This window comes from Pristiophorus japonicus, chromosome 5 (genome assembly GCF_044704955.1).
Source record: "Pristiophorus japonicus isolate sPriJap1 chromosome 5, sPriJap1.hap1, whole genome shotgun sequence".
NCBI lineage: Eukaryota > Metazoa > Chordata > Chondrichthyes > Pristiophoridae > Pristiophorus > Pristiophorus japonicus.
Genome location: NC_091981.1, coordinates 220,331,723 through 220,353,876, shown reverse-complemented (window position 1 = coordinate 220,353,876; position 22,154 = coordinate 220,331,723). Strand labels below are relative to the sequence as shown.

Below are 22,154 nucleotides of genomic sequence, written 5' to 3'. Positions count from 1 at the left end.
CTATGCACCACTTTACTTCTATGAATCTATATTCACTGTTGGAGAGAATGCCATAGGCTATCCAGATGCGGCAATGAAAAGTCAAAATAATATCTAGATCAACTTTTTCAAATGTTTCTATCACTGAAGTAATACTGAACAACAACATCCAAAACATCTTTATAATAGCTGCAGTGTGAGTTTTCAGTGCAAACCAGATCCACAGAGAGAACTTTGGGTCCAGCATCAAAAGCCAAATAAAGAACTGCTGAATTTGCTGGTCATCAGAGTAATTGCTGTAGCTAAGCTCGCCTTTCTCGCAAGTCAATAAAACTGATAGAAATGATATGATAATGCTGTGTGATTGACATGTGAACTGATCACATGTAACACACAAACTCAAATCAAATTATCAGCACCAATCACTGTACAGAAATGTTGTGCTGTCCACAGGAAAAGTGTTTTGGGCTCTAAGAATAAATGCATTTGGGTCCAAGGTGGTTGTACAACTGGTCTTGAGAGTTGGAGTTATTCTGCTGCAGCTATTGTTAGTCATTCAATGCAACAGCACATCAATAGCATTAGGTTTCAATAAACCATATCCTTCAATGTGGAAAGATATTCATTTATCATAGCAATGCTTTCTGATGTTTAGTCCTTAACCCCCTTCGGAATCAATGCTGTTGATTCATTTAAATTAAAACAGCAGGTATATGGCATGTAGGTCTGATAGTAGGGGGTTTGTTTGCACAGGCAGGATCCGAGCTGAACAGCTAATGATGGAAGAAAAGTCAATATGCGTTCCTGCGAGAAATGAATGTGTTCAGCTTTTTGTTTTCTCCTTAAATAAAAAACCATTTGTTCAAGACGGCCTATGACATGCTACTTAATGTCATTGAACAGTCAAGTTGTTTCTAACTCATTTCCCAAGCATTAGCTATGGGTCAGTGCATTTTATTTTCAGATCAGATGTACCCTTATCCATAAGCATTCTCTTGTGCATGAGTATTCCTGCACATGACCCATTAAATAGAGTATAATACTACTATTGATAAAACCACTATTAGTGCAAATATTTGTCACTCATGTTGAATGTTACTGTGTTTCTGTGTAGACATTTCATTCACACTAAACCTTCAAATGCAATTCCAGTGTGTGAAATGAAAATAACTTTTGAATGGAATTTAAATCACCTCAACTGCAATTCAGTAACTGCTTCAGTAATGTGAGTCTTAAAACTAGGTAGTTCGCAGCAAAGTCACAACATGACCTTACTAACACATGATTTAATTTTTTTGATTTGAGATTAGCCAGCAGCAATGAGCAAGATCAGTTTGAAACAGAAAATGGAAAGAATGCAAAGCTGAATCATTTCAAATTTCATGCAATATTTATGATATTGAGGCGGAGGTTAAATCATAAATTGACTGAGACTCAGCACTTTACATATAGATTTATATGAGTGAAAAGTACAGTGCTGGCAAACATAGCTTAATAATTGTTGTAGCTTTAAAATGCTGACTTTCTAGCTTTGATTCTGTCTAACTTAAATTGATTCATTGATCAATTAATAAACAAATTCTTAAAGTCCAGCTACAGCAGAGCTTGGTGGATTTTGAATTGCATTAGATCTGGTATGCTTATAACATGTAGTGAGGTATAAAGCTTGAATTTACAATGGCATTTGATAGCATTTGCCTATATTCAATAAAGCTGCAGCAATTTTAAATGTATTAGTTCAGGGTAAAATAGGATAAATGATTTTCTCAGCACAGTAAAATAGCTAATTTGATGTCATAGTCCATCAGAAAATAGTCAAAGCAGTATGTTTTTTTTTCTTTTTTTTTGTGCCCATCAAGGTGAGGGATGTCAGTGCAGGGAATAGAACTTTCTTCAGTTCTCGCACTCCATTGTCATCATCAAGAACAGCCAAATACAGAGTCAAGCTCTCTCTACTTAACAACAACGGCTTGCATTTATATAACACCTTTAATGCAGAAAAACATTCCAAGATGCTCCACAGTGTCAGAATCAGACAAAAACTGCACACCGAGCCAAAGAAGGAGAGATAAGGCTGTTCAACTGCATGCCTCAACCCCAACTCCCCTTACTGTACCAATGTGACATATTTTCTGTTCCCTGCATCAGCCATCCTGTGGCCTCTAAGTGAGATCAATTTTAAGTTAAGGACAGCCGCATGATGTTATCAGAGCCCGATCTGTTATTTTAATCTGAGGCCTGAGCACAGGAGCAGTGATGGCTTCCCCACCAAGCCAAACCTGCCAGGAACAGGAGCCAGAGCAAAAGAAGCCCAGTAAGGCTTTAATAAAAATCTTTTGGGCCTCCCATGATTCAGGCTTCTTCTCCCTCCCCCAACCGGGATTCATCTTGTGGACCACTTACCTGGTGCTGGGGACCATTCCCTTGCTTCTCCAACGGCAACCTTCTGCTGCCCAATTTTAACGGCCAGGCAACCGCTTCCTATCAACATTCCAGCTGTTTTGATCGGCAAGCGGCATGTTAATAGGCACGGCTGTTAAAATCAGCTGAGCTGCCTTGCTACCGCTCATGGATGGGCTGGCCGATCGCTTTGCCGCGCTCCTGCCTGGGATTTAAAATCCAGCTCACCGAGTCTGGAAGCAACAAGGCACTTTGCAGTGGGACTGAAGTCAAGACAGAGGTGAGTAATGTCTTTGAGGAGAAAATAGGCGGGCATGATGATGGAATACACTTGGGGGTTGATTTCTGATTTAGTGCAGATGTGGATGAGCATGCATGTACACAGCTTCTGCTTTCACAACCAGAGCCCTGGCCAGAGAGCAGAAAGGAACAGCAGTGTTACAGGCCTGCTGCCATTATATCAGGTACTGGCTCAACCTGGTATTTGTAGTACAGAAAACCTCCATAAGGAACGTGTGTAGACTGATGTCCGTAAAACTAGTTAATTTTCTGCTCATTAACCCTTTAATGACCAAATCCTCCCATATCTGTTACAATACACTACTGTAAATCATTTTAACTGGCAAATAAATTTTACAATAATCATGACCTTAAATATATGTCAAATTTAAGTTTAAATTTAACACCAGATTTAATCTGTACAAAATTAAAAGTTGTTCAAAGTATTCTTCGTGCATTACAGTTATAATATTCCTGATTTATAGTTAGCACACTTGTCCAGAAACAGGTACCAGAATAATATTTACACTTCTGATGTTAAATCATCAGCAGAATTGGGCCAATATGCTGGGCAAGAGAATATTTTTTTTTTTCAAAATAACCTAAAATATCAACATGTTTGGTGTATTGTCTGACATGGCTTTACATGATATTTGTACAATTTCCTTTTGAGATTTGACTTATTCAACTAGCAGTCATTATAGTGGTTGGTTGCAATTCTGTGACAAATGTCATTTTGTTGGGTCATAGCACACGTATGTCCTTCAGTTTGTATAGGCAATGTCATGTGAAATGAACATATTCAAAGATCAGCTGAGACTTAAGTTTTCCCTCTGTCTTTCATGTCATGCTGTCACTGCTGCTAACAAAAAGAGGTTCCACTGAAGGACATATATAAGGTCATGATTAATGCAATAACTACACCAGATGCTATTTGGTGGCACTGGAGGCCTTAAGACAAGCACAGCAGTGTCAAGAGAAAAGGTTAGAAGGCGGCATGCTTTGCATGCAGACTGCTGTTTAAAATGTTAAATTCAGTTGAAGGCACTAATGATTTCAAACAAGCAGATTAAGCAAAAGAAAAGAACAAGAAGAAACCCACCGTATCTCAGATCATTGTGCCTGTTCCACATTGAGCCCTTTTACCACTAATTGATCTGGCAGCGTGACTCCTGGGACCACGCAGATGACAGGTTGAGTGCAAAAAGTGACATTTATTTTTGGTTTTTCTCTATATACCACGTTTATGTAACTATCATTTAAATTTTTTTTTTATCTTTAACAGGTTCAAGAGGCTCTTCGCACCTACCAATTTTAATTAGTTCTGATTGGCAATGTTGTTATTAATCTGTTATCAACAACAGATGCATAAGTTGAATTTAGTCATAATAGACCTTTGTCCTGGATGAGATCACAAAACCAGTTCAATATTTAAACATAAAGGAATTTATGAGACCCACCTAATGGCTCAGTCAGTGAAAGTGCTGTATGGTGTGCTACTGAGCCATGTAAGTCACAGGTTTGATTCCTGATAAGTGCTAAGTTAATCAATCTTAATTGATGAAACTAGTGGGACTATTATGATTGGTCTTGGTGTCCCTGAGCTTCAACTCTTTTAGGTTGAAGACAATTAAACAATTAAATCGAGTGCCCCCTGATTAAAGGGGGGGGAGTGGGTGGTCACTCCAAAAACTTTCAAATGAGTGCCCCCTTGTTTTTTTTTGGGGGGGGGGCACTAAAAGCACAAATTATACAAGTGCTCCCTGGCTAAAAGGGGGGTGGGGGCACTAAAACCGGCAATTAAACAAATTAAACTTTAAACAATAATAATCAAATTAAAATTTGGTTGCCGGGGGTGATGATGCACTCCAGTCCCTCCGGCGTCTACCTCTCACGGAAGGCGCGAGCGTACTGGTGGACACCGCGTGCTCCATCTCCAGGGACACTCCCTGAGCTACATAGTAGAAAACATGGCCAGAGGTCATATTCATCATTCTGTGAAAAGTAGGTAAGTACAGAACTGAACTTGGTTATGATGGTGTCGAATGCTAAATAGTCTGCAGATATTGTCCGATCTCATATAAAGAATAATTACTTTGATGAGCTGCTGTTGCTATCATTATCCCATTGTGAGTTTGGACCTTCAGGAGACAAGGGATAAAGGCAGAAAGCTGGAGAAAAAAAAATCTTTATAGGAATTGTACTGTAATGTTTTACTTAAAACAAGTACACCCAAGTATCAATTTGTCAGGGATTTCTCTGCATGATAAGTGACCCTTTGCTGTAAGTTGCTTTGAACTATTTACCACAGGAGAGATTGACTGGTGATTGGGACTATAATTGGTGCCAAAACTCAACAGAGTTTGTGGGTTCTACATGATTGAATCGTTTGTAAGAGCACATCAGTGAATGCCTACATCTGCAGCTTAAATATTCCATTCTGCTGGCAAAGTGTACTAAAATACTCTTTATTCCTCCTTGTAATATCAGGTCTGCCACTGTTCTGACAACCTATGATTTACTCAAAAGTCTCTTTATAAAATAAATGGAGTTACTGTAGTGTCCACACTTTGGTCTATGAAATGTGTCTTATGGAATAGGCAGCCTATTAAGACCACAGAAGCTCTATTTCAGTTGAAAATAAGAGCTTCAAGGTTGTGTGTGTACTATATGTAAATAGGTAAGTTTAGATTACCAACAAAAGTGATTACATTTACACAATTTAGAGAAAATATAACAACTTCTGTTCTAGTCAGTTTTGCCACAATTTATTTCCGATTCCTGTCATATAACAATCATTATTCTTCAGCACAGAGTATCATACAGACACTTGTATGTAAACCCTAACAAATTTCAAGACAAATATACAATACAGTAAATAAAAAGATAATATTCCTGGTAGGGAGAGTATAATACAGATTTTTACTACTAAAGTACAGTGCTTTACTGCAGTGACTTTATTTACATTAGGAACTACGTTATATACAATATCATTAGTTGATAGAACCAAATTTATTATGGAAAAATATTATTGCATTATACAGTACTATAATCCCATTTTATATGGAAAAAACTAACAAAGCAGCACTGGATGGACAGTATTCAGTGCAATTCTATCCACTTACACTGTACTCTGCTTTTTTACACAAAATACAAATGCTTTAAAGATTACTTTTTTCAAGTTAACCAAAAGTCTAAAGAGCTATTAACAGCATAAAATACAAATGTGATACATTCAAGTTAACTAAGAGACAGCATATCTGGAAAACAGTTATAAGGAAAGTGTGATATAAATCCATACTTTAACACCTTGGATTTGAAGCATTTAAAATAATGAAAACTGATCAATGACCCTAGTGTTCTAACGAAAGATTGTTCTATCCTAAGGGCAAATTTGAGGAGAGCATCTGGAAAATACCATGACACTTTAACATAATTATTGTTAGTACTAAGGCAGATGGAATTTATGACTATTATAATGCACAGGGCATTGAGTGTCATCCTCTAAGAACTTCATTCAAAAAAAGCTAAACTTTGACAAGAACCCACATAGAATACTTCAGCTCGGAAAGACCAATCAAAAACTTTGAGACAACGACTTTTATAGCATGTACTTTTTGGCTGTCCAGTGTACACATGTTGCCACCATGAATGAACCAAAGTATTGAAGATTACTCTAAACATCTTATTTATTATATTTTTCTTCCTAGCGTATGTCTCAAGTGTTCGGAGCCGAGCGATGTTGCAGATCATGCCCTGGGAACAAGGGATGGAGAAAAGGGTGGAGGTGGATAGCTGAAGCAGCAGCTGTGGCTGGGTGAGGGGCAAACAGAGTTGGACAGAGAGTGGCATGTGGCAATGGATGAAGTGCCAGGTGGGCTGGGTGGATAGCTGCTGCAGGGATGAAGTGCAGCGGGTGGCCGGCTAGGAAGGTGGCAGGGTGAGCAGGAAAAATAGTCTGAGCAATTGGAGAAAAAGAGAAGGGTGTGATATGTGGCTGAGTGATGTGGTGAAACTGGGCCATCGCTTGATGGTGGGCATTAGGGTGGAGCGCAGCTGTAAGAGTGGCAGCAGTATGATGCTGGAGGAGAGTGTGGTGAACAGTGGTGACGGAAGAAGCAGCAGCAGCAGCAGCGGCGGCAGCAGAAGGCTGCTGAAGGGAAATGGGTTGAAATGCTGGTACCGGAGAGAACGTAACTGCTGCTGCTGGCGATGGGAAAGTCTTGACTTGTTTGGCGAGAAGCTGTTGCTGGATATGCTGCTGTGCCTGTAACTGTAATTTGCTATATTTTTCCATTTCTTCAGGTGTGAAGATTATAGGTTGACTAGTCAGAGGGGGTGAAATTGATTTAGACCGCTCCTTAAATTGAGGGTTCATTTCATCAACACTCTGTGAGTTGGTGTTGTAATAATCAAACATAACCTCTTCCATTGGAACAGAATTGATATCACTAGAATCATAAAACGTCATTTGGGAATTATCTTCTTTGACCGCCATTGAATCATCAGTAAACACATCTACAGTGGAGGAAACAACACTGGACATATCTTCAGGGACTGGGGTAACATTTTCTTCAGCAGGCTGCACTTGGAATATCGTAAGGCCTAACTGTTTTTCCTCAGCACTTTCTATTATACTGCACACTGATCCTTGATCTACATCTGTTTTATCCTCATGTACTTCTTTGAGGCGAAGGCTCTCTTCTTGGACGATAGTCGATGCAGTTCCATTTTCGTTCCATTCCGAGTGTTCAGGCTCATCTGCTTTGTCATCGTTATCCCCTTTGCAAGTATCATCTATCTTCGCACCTACTTTTTTTGTTGTAGCTAATTTTCCAATTAAAGACAACAATGTCATATTATCCATGGAGGGAGGAAGCCTGGGGCCAAAATAACCTTGTGGAGGATCCTTCAACTTCAGACCCAGTGTATTTGATATTGATGGCAGCAAGTCTTCTGCGGTAGTTGGTTTCTCTTCAATTTTTTTACATTGCACTTTTTCTAAAAGGTGCTTTGCAATCAGAGATTTTTTTTCAACTTGAATAATTTCCTTCTGTGGGAGAATGGAACAATCAATGCTCATGCTCTTCTGGAATAAACTAGGTGACATTGGGTTGTAATTCCGCATTGTAGCTTCATTCTTTATCGTTCCATGGTGCTTTCCTGAGTCTCTTTTTACCTCATGATAGTCGTGGTATAAATGAGATGACTTTATATGATAGACTCTGCCTTTGGAGAAAGACCTGGAGCTCCTGTGTCTTGGCTGCCTCTCACTAGATATTTCTTGCCTGCACTCTTCCTTATTTCTAGAACACGACCTTTTCAAACTGGGATGTCTGCTGCTTAAGTAATCACTAATGGGACTTTCTTGTCTATTCCAGCTATGCTTTGACCTGCTCCTATATCTACTTCTACTTCGACTGTGAGGTCGGCTGCTGCTGGAGTTTCTGCTTCTGCTGTGCATTCGGCCTTTTGTGCATGTGTGAGTCCTACCTTGGGCACTGCCTCGATATCTGCTTCGACTGCCACTTCTTTTCCTATGGTAATGATCATCATCGGAGGATAATGATGACACTGACGAATAGCGGTGCCTTTTCTTTTTATGTCTAGAATGACATTTGTAATCATAATATGACCTATGATGTCTTTTTGAACAATGTCGAGACCGACTTCTGTTACTGTAATCACTTGATCTATCAGAATAATTTCTGCTACTGTGACTAGTCCTACTGCGGTCACTTGAGGTATCAGAAGATGACCTAAATGATGAACCATGGGAAGATGAATAGCTTCTGGATTTTTGACAAGCACCTCTATTACTTTCTAAATCATCTTCATAGCTACAATGTGAAGATGATTTACGACACTTTCTGTGGTGCTCCCCGGTGCTATCAGTGTCATTGTTGTTCAGGTTTAGGCTGGATGTGTGCACCTTTTGATCTTCACATGTTTCTTTGGAACTACTTAAAGAATTACTCGGTGACACTTTCAGCTTTTTGTTGCCTAAATCAAGAGGAGAAACTGATTGTTTCTTGTTGATAATGCTGCTGCTGATTTGCTCCAGTTCCTCACTAGTGCCAGAATGCTCACCCTGTAAAGATCTTTTTGGGGTTAGCTTGGAATGCTTTTTCTCCTTCAAATTTTCTTCAGTACTCTGTGACCCTGGCCCTGCCATTTTCCGTGCATATTCACCCTCTTTTTTCAGATTATGCTTGTATTTCTTTTCTTTCTTATGTTTGCTTGCATTTTCTGCATAGCCAGATTTTGATTTCTGCTTAGATTTCTTGCTGGATTTGTTGTGGTTCTTTCTTTTCTTTGATTTGCGTGATACGACTGGTTTTCCCAGGTTCAGATCCTCCTCGTTTTCTACACTTCTATTTTGTTCTTTAGTTACACCTGTTCCATTATCTCCTTCAATAACAACAGCTGTATTTTGCTGACACTCCTTATTGGGTTCCGGTCCTGCAGTACCATTCTCTCGGTTTTTATTTCTTGACAGTTTAAAATCAAAATACAATGGATTGCAGCTGTATGAAAGGGATGGCTCAGTCTGAGTGAAGAGTAAAAGTTCGGACGGCCATTGAAGTGTAGTTGATTCATCTCGACTTAAAACCGGGAGAAAAGGTCCAGTTATTTGCTTTGGCCGGTTTGATGGTTCCACCCTGCCCAACTTTTCTTTAGCTGGTAGAATGGACTCATTCTGTTTTTCATTAAGCACGGATGGTTCTTCGCCTTTCGTCTTGCAAACATCCTGATCCAGTGTTCTCCCATCCTCTTGTTTGGTTGTCTGCTGACGAGCAGGAGAATTTAATCGTGGTGCTACCATTTTCTTGGTATCTGTGACCTCGTGCTTTTCACCCTCAATTTCTGAGATCATGGAACATTTAAAGTCAGAGTCATCAGTCTGAGACGCTTTAATTTTGTCATTATGAGCTGCCACTTTGTCTACATCTGCCTTCTCAGATGATTTCATGAAAAACAAGAAAGGGAAATTTGTCTTGGTTTTGCAATGTGTAGGAGTATAACAGTAGTATTCCTTTTCTGCTTCATCCTTATTCTCCTTCAACATGAGTGCCTTCAGTTTTTTCACTCTTGCAAAAGGATTACTTCCAATGGCACTGTCCACCTGAGACTGTTTGGTTTGCTCATAATTGTCAGTGTGTGCAGTGCTATTTATCCCTGTAGGTATCTCTGACATTTCTGCCTCAGCTGCTGCTATCCCTTTGTGATTCTGTGGTTCATCTCCACAATGCTTTTCTTCAGCAGTGTCATTGAAAACCGAAGCTGATGACTCTAGCTTCAATGGAGCTTTTTTGGAGAAAGAAAATGAGACACTACCCTTGTGGTTGGGGATACATGGGCTGCTTTTATTTGTAAACAGACTAAAGGGCTTTAAGCCTAACCGCCCTTGTATCTGTACTGTAGATTTATCATGAGCACACTGATTACCACATGGGGGATATTGCAGGCTATTTTCCAGATTTTTTTTCAGTGCCTCTTCTTTTCTGAATGAGGCCCTGGTATTGCTCTTTCTTCCGCTATCTCTGCCTTTGGCAATGGATCCAGCAGCAGCTCTTTTTGAGTGACTGTCAATGGCCACCGTTGTAGGTTTGAACATGGGGCCACTTCCTGGAGCACTGTGTAAAACCAAACAAAATGTGTGATAAGTTACCTTGTAATAAAAAGTGGGATTAAAGTTCAAAATATAACTTCATTTCATTTGGTTCCTTTATTTGGATAACTATTTAGATTTCTTTTATAATTTCAGTATCTTTGGGTAACCAATAATTATGAAGAAAATTTTCTAAATGATCATTGCTCTATTTAAAAATGCTTCAATATTTATACATTGCATAAAAATAAAAATAAGCAGTTAATGAATATTATTTTACACCACTGTACCAAAAAGAGCTGTGTGTGGTTTATGACTGCACCTTAAGAATATCCCAGTGTGACAAAAACACATGACCAATAGACCTGCTGCAACCTTCATAGAATGAAACAACAATTTTTATTGCTTCTAGTTTCACACTGAGCATATTGGGCTCGTTTACAGTATTCCCACAATGACTGAATTTTACCTTGGCATAACATTGTTGCTCTAGCTAATTACCTGCATCAGTGGGAGATTATTATTCACAACCTGCCTTCAATCAGAAGTTTATGTTGCATTATTAAGCTGTTGTCCAGGACTTTTCCATTGATTAACCAACTCCCAAGTGAAAATGACTGCAAATTGGGTACATTACTTTTGGTTCACTCCAGGGCATTCTCCACATTACCTGAGGTCTGCATAAAGGAGTCAAAGGTGAAAGAAGACTATCTCCACAACCACTTCTATGTGATGAATGTCGATTGAAAAGGGATAAAGAAAAAAGCTCATAGAACTGAAATACTAGTCAATTATCTGAGCATCACTCAATTATATCGTTAAATGAGCAAGAAATAACTGATGAAAGATTTAGAACAACATATCAAAGGATCTTTCACTCATACTGTTCTGAGAACCTATTCAATTGCATAATTAGTAACTTTTGGTCATCTTATGTAAGTAATGAAAAGGTTATACATTATTGTACCTGTTATGTATTAATGCTTGGGGGGTCAACACACACCAGAGGGCGCCGCGGTCGGAGGTCATCAGGCTGTATGCATGTGGCATGTGTGCTTGGTCACATGTATATAAGCTGGGTGTCTTTGTCATGTTGGCACTCTGGGGCTGGAATAAAGATGGATCAGGTTGCACCTGAGTGAGTTTACAGTAACCAGACTCTTGAGTCATTATAATTGGTGACGAGGTAATTTAAGAACCTTCGCAAGCACAATGGGCACGATTGGAATCCTGGAGATGTTCATGGAGGGCGAGTATTGGGCGGATTTTGTCGACCGCCTGGATCAGTATTTTGTGGCCAAGGGCATGGAGGCAGAGGTCTATGCAGTTAAGCGCAGGGCAGTCCTCCTCACCGTTTGTGGTCCGAAAATTTATGGCCTCATGAAGAATCTTCTCTCGCCTGTACGTCCAGCGGAAAAAGGGTACGAGGAATTGTGTACATTGGTGGGTAACCATCTGAAGCCAAAAGAGGGGATCATCATATCACGCTACAGTTTCTACATACATGTTCATGCTGAGGGCCAGGATGTGTCGGGATTTGTCGCCAACCTGCGACGTCTTGCTGAGCTATGTAATTTCGGGAACATGCTGGAAGACATGCTGCGTGATGTCTTCGTGATAGGCATCAACCATGATGCGATCCTCAAGAAGCTGTTGGCTACAGAGATGCTGGATTTGAAAAAGGCCATCGTGACTGCCCAGGCATGCATGACGATGGATGATAATTTGAGGCAGATACCATTGACGAGTCGGAGTTCCACGGCAAGTACTGTAAACAAGATGGCGTCGTCTTTGGGCAGAGCTGCTTACGTGAAACCTGCCGCTGCTCAGAGCCCACCGACTGGTTTGATCCAGATTTCACCCTGTTGGCGTTGTGGGGGCAATCATCGGCCTCATCAGTATCAGTTTAGACGATACTCATGCAATTGATGTTCGAAAGTGAGGCACAGGATATGTCCACAACGGAGCAAGCGTGGTGCGGCTCACCATGTGGTTGATAAGGACCAGTTCAGTGATAGCCCTGATACGCAACCCGAGGAGGAAGTGAATGGACTGTGTTCGTTCCTGAGCAAGCGTTCGCGATAGTCGTTAATGTGAAGCTGAATGGCGTGCCCATATCAATGGAGCTGGACACGGGTGTGAGCCAGTCGATAATGAGCCAAAGGACATTCGACAAGCTGTGGGACACTAAGGCTGCGAAACTGAAGCTGAGTCCAGTCAATGCCAGGTTGCGTACTTACACTAAGGAACTCATACCAGTATTTGGCAGTGCAGCAATCGAGGTGTCATATGACGGTGTGGTTCACGAGCTACCATTATGCATCGTCCCAGATAATGGTCCAACGCTGTTCGGCAGGAATTGGCTCAAGAAAATCAAGCTGAACTGGAATGATGTCAAGATGTTGTCCTTGGCGGATGATACTTCGTGTGCTCAAGCATTGAAAAAGTTTCCTTCTTTGTTTGAACCAGGCATTGGTAATTTTAAGGGAGCCAAGGTGCAGATTCACCTGGACTCCAATGCAAGGCCTGTATATCACAAAGCTCGGTCTGTTCCGTACATGATGAGGGAGCAGGTTGAAATTGAGCTTGACAGACTCCAGCGTGAAGGGATCATATCACCGGTCGAGTTTAACGAGTGGGCTAGTCGCATTGTTCCTGTGTTGAAGAGTGATGACTGTCAGGATTTGTGGAGACTACAAGGTTATGATTTTCGAAACAGGATCAGTATCCATTACCGAGGGCTGATGACCTGTTTGCCATGCTAGCTGGTGGAAAGTCGTTCATGAAACTGGATCTGACATCGGCCTATATGACCTAGCAGCTTGTCGACACTTCGAAGAAACTCACCTGCATCAACACCCATAAAAGACTGTTTGTCTACAACAGGTGTCCTTTTGGGATTTGTTCAGCTGTAGCCATATTTCAGAGGAATATGGAGAGTTTACTGAAGTCCGTTCCTAGAACTGTCGTGTTTCAAGATGGCATTCTGGTCACAGATCACGACACTGCTGAACATCTGAACAATCTTGAAGTCCTGCAGTTTCTGGACAATGTGGGACTCAGGCTGAAACACTCAAAGTGTGTATTCATGGCACCTGAAGTCGAATTCCTCGGGAAGAAGATTGCTGCTGATGGCATCAGGCCCACTGATTCAAAAACCGAGGCCATCAAAAATGTACCCAGGCCTCAGAATGTGATGGAGCTGTGTTTGTTCCTTGAATTACTCAACTACTTTGGTAATTTCTTACCCAGATTGAGCACTTTACTAGAGCCACTGCATGTGTTACTAAGAAAAGGCGACAACTGGGTCTGGGGTGCGTCTCAAGATAGAGCCTTTGAGAAAGCTAAGAATCTGCTATGTTCAAACAAGTTGCTTGTTCATTATGATCCATGTAAGCGTCTTGTATTGGCCTGTGATGCTTCATCATATGGGGTTGGCTGCGTACTCCAACAAGCAAATGAATCGGGCAAGCTACAACCTGTTGTATATGCTTCGAGAAGTCTGTCTAAAGCGGAAAGAGCTTACAGTATGGTAGAGAAAGAAGCTTTGGCCTGTGTGTATGGGGTAAATAAAAATGCACTAGTACCTGTTTGGTCTTCGTTTTGAACTAGAAAAGGATCACAAGCCACTCATTTCATTGTTTGCAGAAAACAAAGGTATTAATACCAATGCATCATCCCACATTCAAAGGTGGATGCTGACATTGTCTGCCTATGATTACGTCATCCGTCATAGGCCTAGTACTGAGAATTGTGCCGATGCACTGAGTCGTCTGCCCTTACCCACAACTGAGATGGAGATGCCTCAACCTGCAGATCTACTGTTAGTAATGGATGCTTTTGAGAGTGAAGGAACCCCTGTCACTGCTCAACAAGTTAGGATCTGGATCAGCCATGGCCCTATTTTACCAGTTGTGAAATGGTGTGTACTCAGTGGTGATTGGTCTGCCATATCTATGGAGATTTGTGAGGAGACCAAACCTTACAACCATCGCAAGGATGAGCTGTTCATTCAGTCAGACTGTTTACTGTGGGGTAATTGTGTAATCATGCCTAAAAAAAGGTAGAGAAAAATTTGTACGTGAACTTCATAGCACTCATCCTGGTATTGTCATGATGAAGTCCATTGCTAGGTCTCATGAATTGACTCTGATCTGGAATCATGCGTGCATTAGTGCAATACTTGCATGCAGCTAAGTAAAGTACTAACGGAATCTCCGCTGAGTCTTTGGATGTGGCCATCCAAACCATGGTCGAGGATCCACATTGATTTTGCGGGTCCGTTCCGAGGAAAGATGTTTTATGTCTTAGTAGATGCATATTCTAAGTGGATAGAGTGTGTTATTATGTCATCCAGCACATCTACAGCTACCATTTGAGAGCCTTCGTATCATGTTTGCTACTCATGGTTTGCCTGACATTGTTGTGAGTGACAATGGATCTTGCTTCACAAGTCTTGAGTTCCAGGAGTTCATGAAACTCAATGGCATCAGACATGTGAGATCAGCTCCATTCAAGCCTGCTTCTAATGTTCAAGCAGAACGTGCCGTTCAAATGATCAAGCAAAGTATGAAACGTGTAACTCAGGGCTCACTGCAGAGACGGTTGTCATGTATATTGCTCAGTTACAGTTCAAGACCTCATACGCTTACTGGGGTTCATCCTGCTGAACTACTGATGAAGAGAAATCTCAAGAAATCTATAGATATGTAAAGAGAAAAAGGTTAGTAAAGACAAACGTAGGTCCCCTGCAGTCAGAATCAGGGGAAGTCATAGCGGGGAACAAAGAAATGGCGGACCAATTGAACAAGTACTTTGGTTCGGTATTCACTAAGGACACAAACAACCTTCCGGATATAAAAGGGGTCAGAGGGTCTAGTAAGGAGGAGGAACTGAGGGAAATCCTTATTAGTCGGGAAATTGTGTTGGGGAAATTGATGAGATTGAAGGCCGATAAATCCCCAGGGCCTGATGGACTGCATCCCAGAGTACTTAAGGAGGTGGCCTTGGAAATAGCGGATGCATTGACAGTCATTTTCCAACATTCCATTGACTCTGGATCAGTTCCTATGGAGTGGAGGGTAGCCAATGTAACCCCACTTTTTAAAAAAGGAGGGAAGAGAGAAAACAGGGAATTATAGACTGGTCAGCCTGACATCAGTAGTGGGTAAAATGATGGAATCAATTATTAAGGATGTCATAGCAGCGCATTTGGAAAGAGGTGACATGATAGGTCCAAGTCAGCATGGATTTGTGAAAGGGAAATCATGCTTGACAAATCTTCTGGAATTTTTTGAGGATGTTTCCAGTAGCGTGGACAAAGGAGAACCAGTTGATGTGGCATTTTTGGACTTTCAGAAGGCTTTCGACAAGGTTCCACACAAGAGATTAATGTGCAAAGTTAAAGCACATGGGATTGGGGGTAGTGTGCTGACGTGGATTGAGAACTGGTTGTCAGACAGGAAGCAAAGAGTAGGAGTAAATGGGTACTTTTCAGAATGGCAGGCAGTGACTAGTGGGGTACCGCAAGGTTCTGTGCTGGGGCCCCAGCTGTTTACATTGTACATTAATGATTTAGACGAGGGGATTAAATGTAGTATCTCCAAATTTGCGGATGACACTAAGTTGGGTGGCAGTGTGAGCTGTGAGGAGGATGCTATGAGGCTGCAGAGCAACTTGGATAGGTTAGGTGAGTGGGCAAATGCATGGCAGATGAAGTATAATGTGGATAAATGTGAGGTTATCCACTTTGGTGGTAAAAACAGAGAGACAGACTATTATCTGAATGGTGACAGATTAGGAAAAGGGGATGTGTAACGAGACCTGGGTGTCATGGTACATCAGTCATTGAAGGTTGGCATGCAGGTACAGCAGGCGGTTAAGAAAGCAAATGGCATGTTGGCCTTCATAGCGAGGGGATTTGAGTACAGGGGCAGGGAGGTGTTGCTACAGTTGTACAAGGCCTTGGTGAGGCCACACCTGGAGTATTGTATACAGTTTTGCTCTCCTAACCTGAGGAAGGATATTCTTGCTATTGAGGGAGTGCAGCGAAGGTTCACCAGACTGATTCCCGGGATGGCGGGACTGACCTATCAAGAAAGACTGGATCAACTGGGCTTGTATTCACTGGAGTTCAGAAGAATGAGAGGGGACCTCATAGAAACGTTAAAAATTCTGATGGGTTTAGACAGGTTAGATGCAGGAAGAATGTTCCCAATGTTGGGGAAGTCCAGAACCAGGGGTCACAGTCTAAGGATAAGGGGTAAGCCATTTAGGACCGAGATGAGGAGAAACTTCTTCACCCAGAGAGTGGTGAACCTGTGGAATTCTCTACCACAGAAAGTTGTTGAGACCAATTCACTAAATATATTCAAAAAGGAGTTAGATGAAGTCGTTACTACTCGGGGGATCAAGGGGTATGGCGAGAAAGCAGGAATGGGGTACTGAAGTTACATGTTCAGCCATGAACTCATTGAATGGCGGTGCAGGCTAGAAGGGCCGAATGGCCTACTCCTGCACCTATTTTCTATGTTTCTATGTTTCTAAGACCAGGCTTTGTCTTGTTCATCCTGATTTGAATGATCGTGTTGAAAACAGACGTCAAAGTCAGCAATGGTGTCATGATCGTGACATGTGTCACGTGACATCTTGGTCAACGATCCGGTTTATGTATTGAACTATGGTCAAGGTCCAAAGTAGATCATCGGCACTGTTACAGCCAAGGAAGGTAACAGAGTGTTTATTGTCGTGCTCAAGAATGGGCAAACATGCAGGAAACGGATGAACTGGAACCGAGTGAGAAAGATGCAGTCAGTGACCAATCAACCATTGTTCATTCATCAGAGGACTCTGCTGACATTACTGACTCTGAACCTTCAATCTCTGATGTGGTCATGACCATTCCCATCAGATCGGCTACTCAGCCCTCAGTCTCAACGGATTCAGAATGCTCGCCCAGAGCCAAAGTTGAACTGAGACGATCAACTCGTGAGAGGAAAGCCCCAGATCATCTTAATTTGTAAAAAGACTGTTGTTAAGATTTTAAGAGGGGGATGTTGTTATGTATTAATACTTGGGGGTCACCAGACACCAGAGGGTGCCGCGGTCGGAGGTCATCAGGCTGTACACATGTGGCATGTGTTCTTGGTCACCTGTATATAAGCTGGGTGTCTTTGTCACGCTGGCACTCTGGGGCCTGGAATAAAGATGGATCAGGTTGCACCTGAGTGAGTTTACAGTAACCAGACACTTGAGTCTTTACAGTACTGTTACCATTTTTATCAACATAAAAGGCAATAAGACTGCAGCGCGTATAAATTAAATGCGCAACCTGTATTGGCTCAAAGTCAATGCTATATTCATTACTTTCTGCTGTAACTATCACCCTATTGCTTTTGTATTGGTCCTTTCTAATGTTATGGAAGCTGTTATTAACTCTCAAATGATCCATTACCACGAACGCTCTGGTCTAATCCATGATTGCCCACATGGTTTTCAGCATATCCATTCTACTAATGGTCCTGTTGTCTATGTTATACATCTCTCAAACTCTGCTCTTGAACACTTTGGTGAATCATGTATTTAGCACCATCTGCAACGTCCTCCACTATGGCCTTGGTCCTTCACCCTGGTTTCTCAATTTAAAAAAAACACAATATTGAACATAAGAACATAAGAATATAAGAAATAGGAGTAGGAGTAGGCCATACGATCCCTCGAACCTGCTCCGCCATTTAATATGATCATGGCTGATCCGATCATGGACTCAGGTTCACTTCCCTGCCCGCTCCCCATAACCCCTTATTCCCTTAACTCCTCAGTTTTAAATGGGTGGCCCCTTATTCTAAGATTATTTCTTCTAGTTCTAGTCTCCCCCATCAGTGGAAACATCCTCTCTGCATCCACTTTGTCAAGCCCCCTCATAATCTTATACATTTCGATAAGATCACCTCTCATTCTTCTGAATTCCAATGAGTAGAGACCCAAACTACTTAACCTATCCTCATAAGTCAATCCCCTCATCTTTGGAATCAACCTAGTGAACCTTCTCTGAACTGCCTCCAAAGCAAGTATATCCTTTCATAAATATGGAAACCAAAACTGCACGCAGTATTCCAGGTGTGGCCTCACCAATACCCGATACAACTTCCCTGCTTTTATACTCCATCCCCTTTGCAATAAAGGCCAAGTTTCCATTGGCCTTCCTGATCACTTGCTGTACCTGCATACTAACCTTTTGTGTTTCAGATAAAATTTAGATTTTATTCCAACAACATTATAAGAAGAATTATCCATGCAATAATCTGAAAATGTACAATATCAGAACTAGCAGTAATAGTCAAACACACCAATGCTATATCTGGATATTAATCCCATGTAATATTTTTAAATATATATTTTAATTTTACATGTATTAGCTCTTTTTAACCAAATGAAGAATTTGGTCAATGCACAATTACACCACCAGAAACTACTCTTAAGTTCCTTTCTGTTGGTATTCAGCCATCACCTTCTGCCATGTGGTTCTTCTACAGCTGACAACTACACTAAGGTCAACCTGGCAAATATTTTAAGACTGGTGGCCAGTGCAACCCATCTTTTTTACCGGCTCTTCCCGACTGATGCTAGTCTACCGGCAATGTCATCATGCTATTCTCCTTGTAGGAATGTTATGATGTCATTACATGTGTGTATAAGGGATGCCATGATGATGCTGAAGAGGTACATTTACTGTCGGTAGAGCAGTGGTAGTCATGACTTCACTACTCCGCACATGAGCACACACAGAATGACAGGCCCACACCATGGAGCCAGTTACAGGAAGACCAGTGGTATGTTGGCAAGGTAGATGTAAGGGAGCAACTCAGTTCACTTACTGTCCCATGATCCGGGCTGCAATATAAAAGCGTAATAATAAAAAACATTTTCAATATTATTTTTCACAATAGAGTAGCTAAAACTATCAAATGGTCTTTATAGATTTCACGGTACCATGACTCTGAAATTTGGAAAATAAACATCTAAGAATGTAAAATGGGTTTAAATTTGATACAAAAGATGTATAGCTCAAATATTGTGTGTACTGACCATTCTGACTGTTTCCGTAGCTCTGCGAGCTGATGGAGACGTTTGAGCGCCTTTTCCTGTTTCTTTTCATCTTTTCTTGATCTTGAAGCTACATTTCGAGCAAATTCTCTTTGTTTTAGTTCTTTCAGTCTCTGTTACAGAAATGCAGAATATGCAGTGATCAGTTCTGATGTCAGTTACCCTTGATCTTACACAATTAACTTCTAAGTGGAAAATATGTTCACTTCAGGCCAACCAAATGTACTGAGCAGTTTCAAACAGCAATGGCAAACGTAATTTGTTCCTGGTTTCAAAGTGTGCCTCCATTCACTCATTAAAAATTGATATAAAATGGAGTCAAAATGCGGTTTTATGATATACGCAAACGTTCATTTAAATCAACTCAAATCTTTCTTTATAGCTTGCATTTTTGAAACTGCTGCAGCAGATGACACAAATCATCCAAAATGTTGATAAAGCCAAGGTCTACAAATAATATTTGGGGCCCAAAAGACTATTATCGTGTTTGAATTTAGTACCACATGACAGACAGTAAGAAGCATGGAAAAGCAAATGATCTAATCTCTGGTGTCCAAGCATACAGCAGGCAAAAAAACTGGAACAGTGCAGCTTTGGTCTTTGTCCCAACCATGTGCAAGAGGCTTTGTTTCACCTGTTAAATCTGAAAAATGGCAGAGGAACCCGCTGCAAGGTTTTCCTTATGTGTCACGCACTGCATTTCAGCTGTCACTGTATGTTGTTCATCTGCAAACATATTTGTGGGAAGAGCAAAAAAGAAAATGGAGTTTCTACCTGTCAAGGAAAGAATGTAATGCTTTTCTGGCACTGCAGAAAGCAGGCAGTGGAGAGCAAATGCCATTTCACTACTTACAGTCCACATGACAACCAGCAAAGCAAACAAACCAGCACTAAAAACAGAACACCAAACTGCTCATAGCATGTTTACACTAACGATGCAGGCATCAAGGAAATGGGAGACATAAAGAAGTACAGCTATATACACTAGTATAAGGGAACTCACTCTGGTGATCTGCGCTCCAAAAATTAGAAGCACTTTTGTGCAGAGTAGTATTTTGTTTTCAACACATCAGCTGAAAATGTCACACCGTAAAAACAAAACAAAGTAAAAATACAAAGCAGTGAGAGAACAAGTGAACACACAGAAAGCATTACAAGGCAGGCAAAATTATATTTCTATCCAGGGTTTTAAGATCAATATATGTACACAACAAAAGGTTCAATTTTTCTGTGCTTATTAATGCTAATAGTGATGAGGCAGGAGAATTGGGATTGAGCGATTGTTATAATCTCTCCCAAGGCATGTGCATGGTATTGTTTCCCCTTAACTCGCCCTGACAATGAAACCTTGGCATCAACCACAGAAAAGTATCCTTTGCAACACCAAACAGCCTTTCTTTCTTCTAGCTTCATAAAGCTTGGCCAAGTTAATTAGTTGACGATATTTTAAAAAGATTAGCAAACAACAATAGTCATTGATGTGATACCCGACTAAATAATTCTTTCAGTTGCACAAATATGTTGTTCTAAAAATGGTTTGTTCTCAAAACCACAGCCTTTTGTATAATCCCATGAGACTTTGCAGATGGTGGAAACATTCACCATTATCTAACCAGCAATTTTGAGAGGATTTTGTAGCATTTGAATATTTTGAGACCATTTATTATTGTGTAAAATGGAATTTCATGATTTATAGTAAACTTGCTGCTGTTGTAAGTATAATTATTATCCTGCAAAACAATGATGAGTGACATTTCATCCGGGCACGGCGCCACTAATGACTCCCGCTAATTTCTGCGGGAGTTTAGTGGCGGCGGTAACTACGTTACAGGAATGTTGGATGTCCAGAGCATTGTTCAGGAACAGGGGAGGGGATTATATCACTTTTATCTTAATCTGCATACAATTACAGTAGGCTACCAAAGTACAATGGGCAAAATAAGTGTCCTGGATATTCTAGTAAATAGCTGAATTATCACATTGATCGGGACCAAAGTAATTGTATAAGCATCAAGATCAATCATCTAAATAAATGTAGTAGTCAAATAGAATTTCTGATAGCTATTTTTGAAAGCTTTTAAGCACCATTTCTGCACACGTATCGTCTATTCTATCCTAGTGGAGAAGGGAGTTCAAATTGCACCAGAGGGCTAACTTTCCTCACTTTTGCCTGAGGAAAAAAAGGGGCAGACTCTTTGAGGCAGTGTCTCTGTCCCCTTTACCACGCTCCAGAATTTCTGGGGATTTTTATAATGCAATACGCACTAGCCCAGCGTACGATAATTAGCATTTCTGGCCTTTCAGGTTCAATTTTTTGAAGTTACATACATGAGGCATCCAGATGCAGAGCTGTCCGAAAAGCTGGTGGTGGGGTTTGTGCAAGTGCTCTCCTCACACTGGAGGGTTCGAGACCCAACACCAAGCTAAAAAGGAATCCTAGGATAAGTGGGATTGTGTTCTTACCATCTCCAACCAGATCTTCTGGCTTTGGAGCCTTCAGGCAGCTGCTGAAGAGTAGCAGCTAGGAGACTCCAGAAAGGCAGCCAGGATTGTAGCTGCAGGTCTCTTAGGAAAGGAGCTTCACTCCTGTTTCTACCCCTGTTACATGATGTAAGGCCTTGCTAGGAGGTGGGCCTGTGCTGAGGATGGCAGCAAGCCTGGGACACCAAAATGGGGTGCAGGAAAGCCTTGACAGACACAGGAAACTTTGGACATACTGCACCTGCCCAGAGACTGGGCACGGTGGGGGACAGAGGAAGATTTGAGCGGAAGTTTGCAG

The 22,154-nt window shown here is 41.2% G+C and overlaps 1 protein-coding gene across 1 annotated transcript in view; it reads right to left on the bottom strand.

Moving 5' to 3' along the window:
* Positions 1 to 6,208: 6,208 nt before the first annotated feature.
* Positions 6,209 to 22,154, bottom strand: part of LOC139264141 (G patch domain-containing protein 8) — a 139,744-nt gene continuing 123,798 nt past the window's right edge. Inside the window, exons 4-5 of the mRNA XM_070880226.1 lie at positions 19,358 to 19,488; positions 6,209 to 10,295 (exon numbers count right to left, since the gene is read on the bottom strand). Of these exons, the coding sequence (XP_070736327.1) occupies positions 6,377 to 10,295; positions 19,358 to 19,488 (4,050 nt within the window). The 3' untranslated portion in view covers positions 6,209 to 6,376. The remainder of the gene's footprint in view (positions 10,296 to 19,357; positions 19,489 to 22,154) is intronic.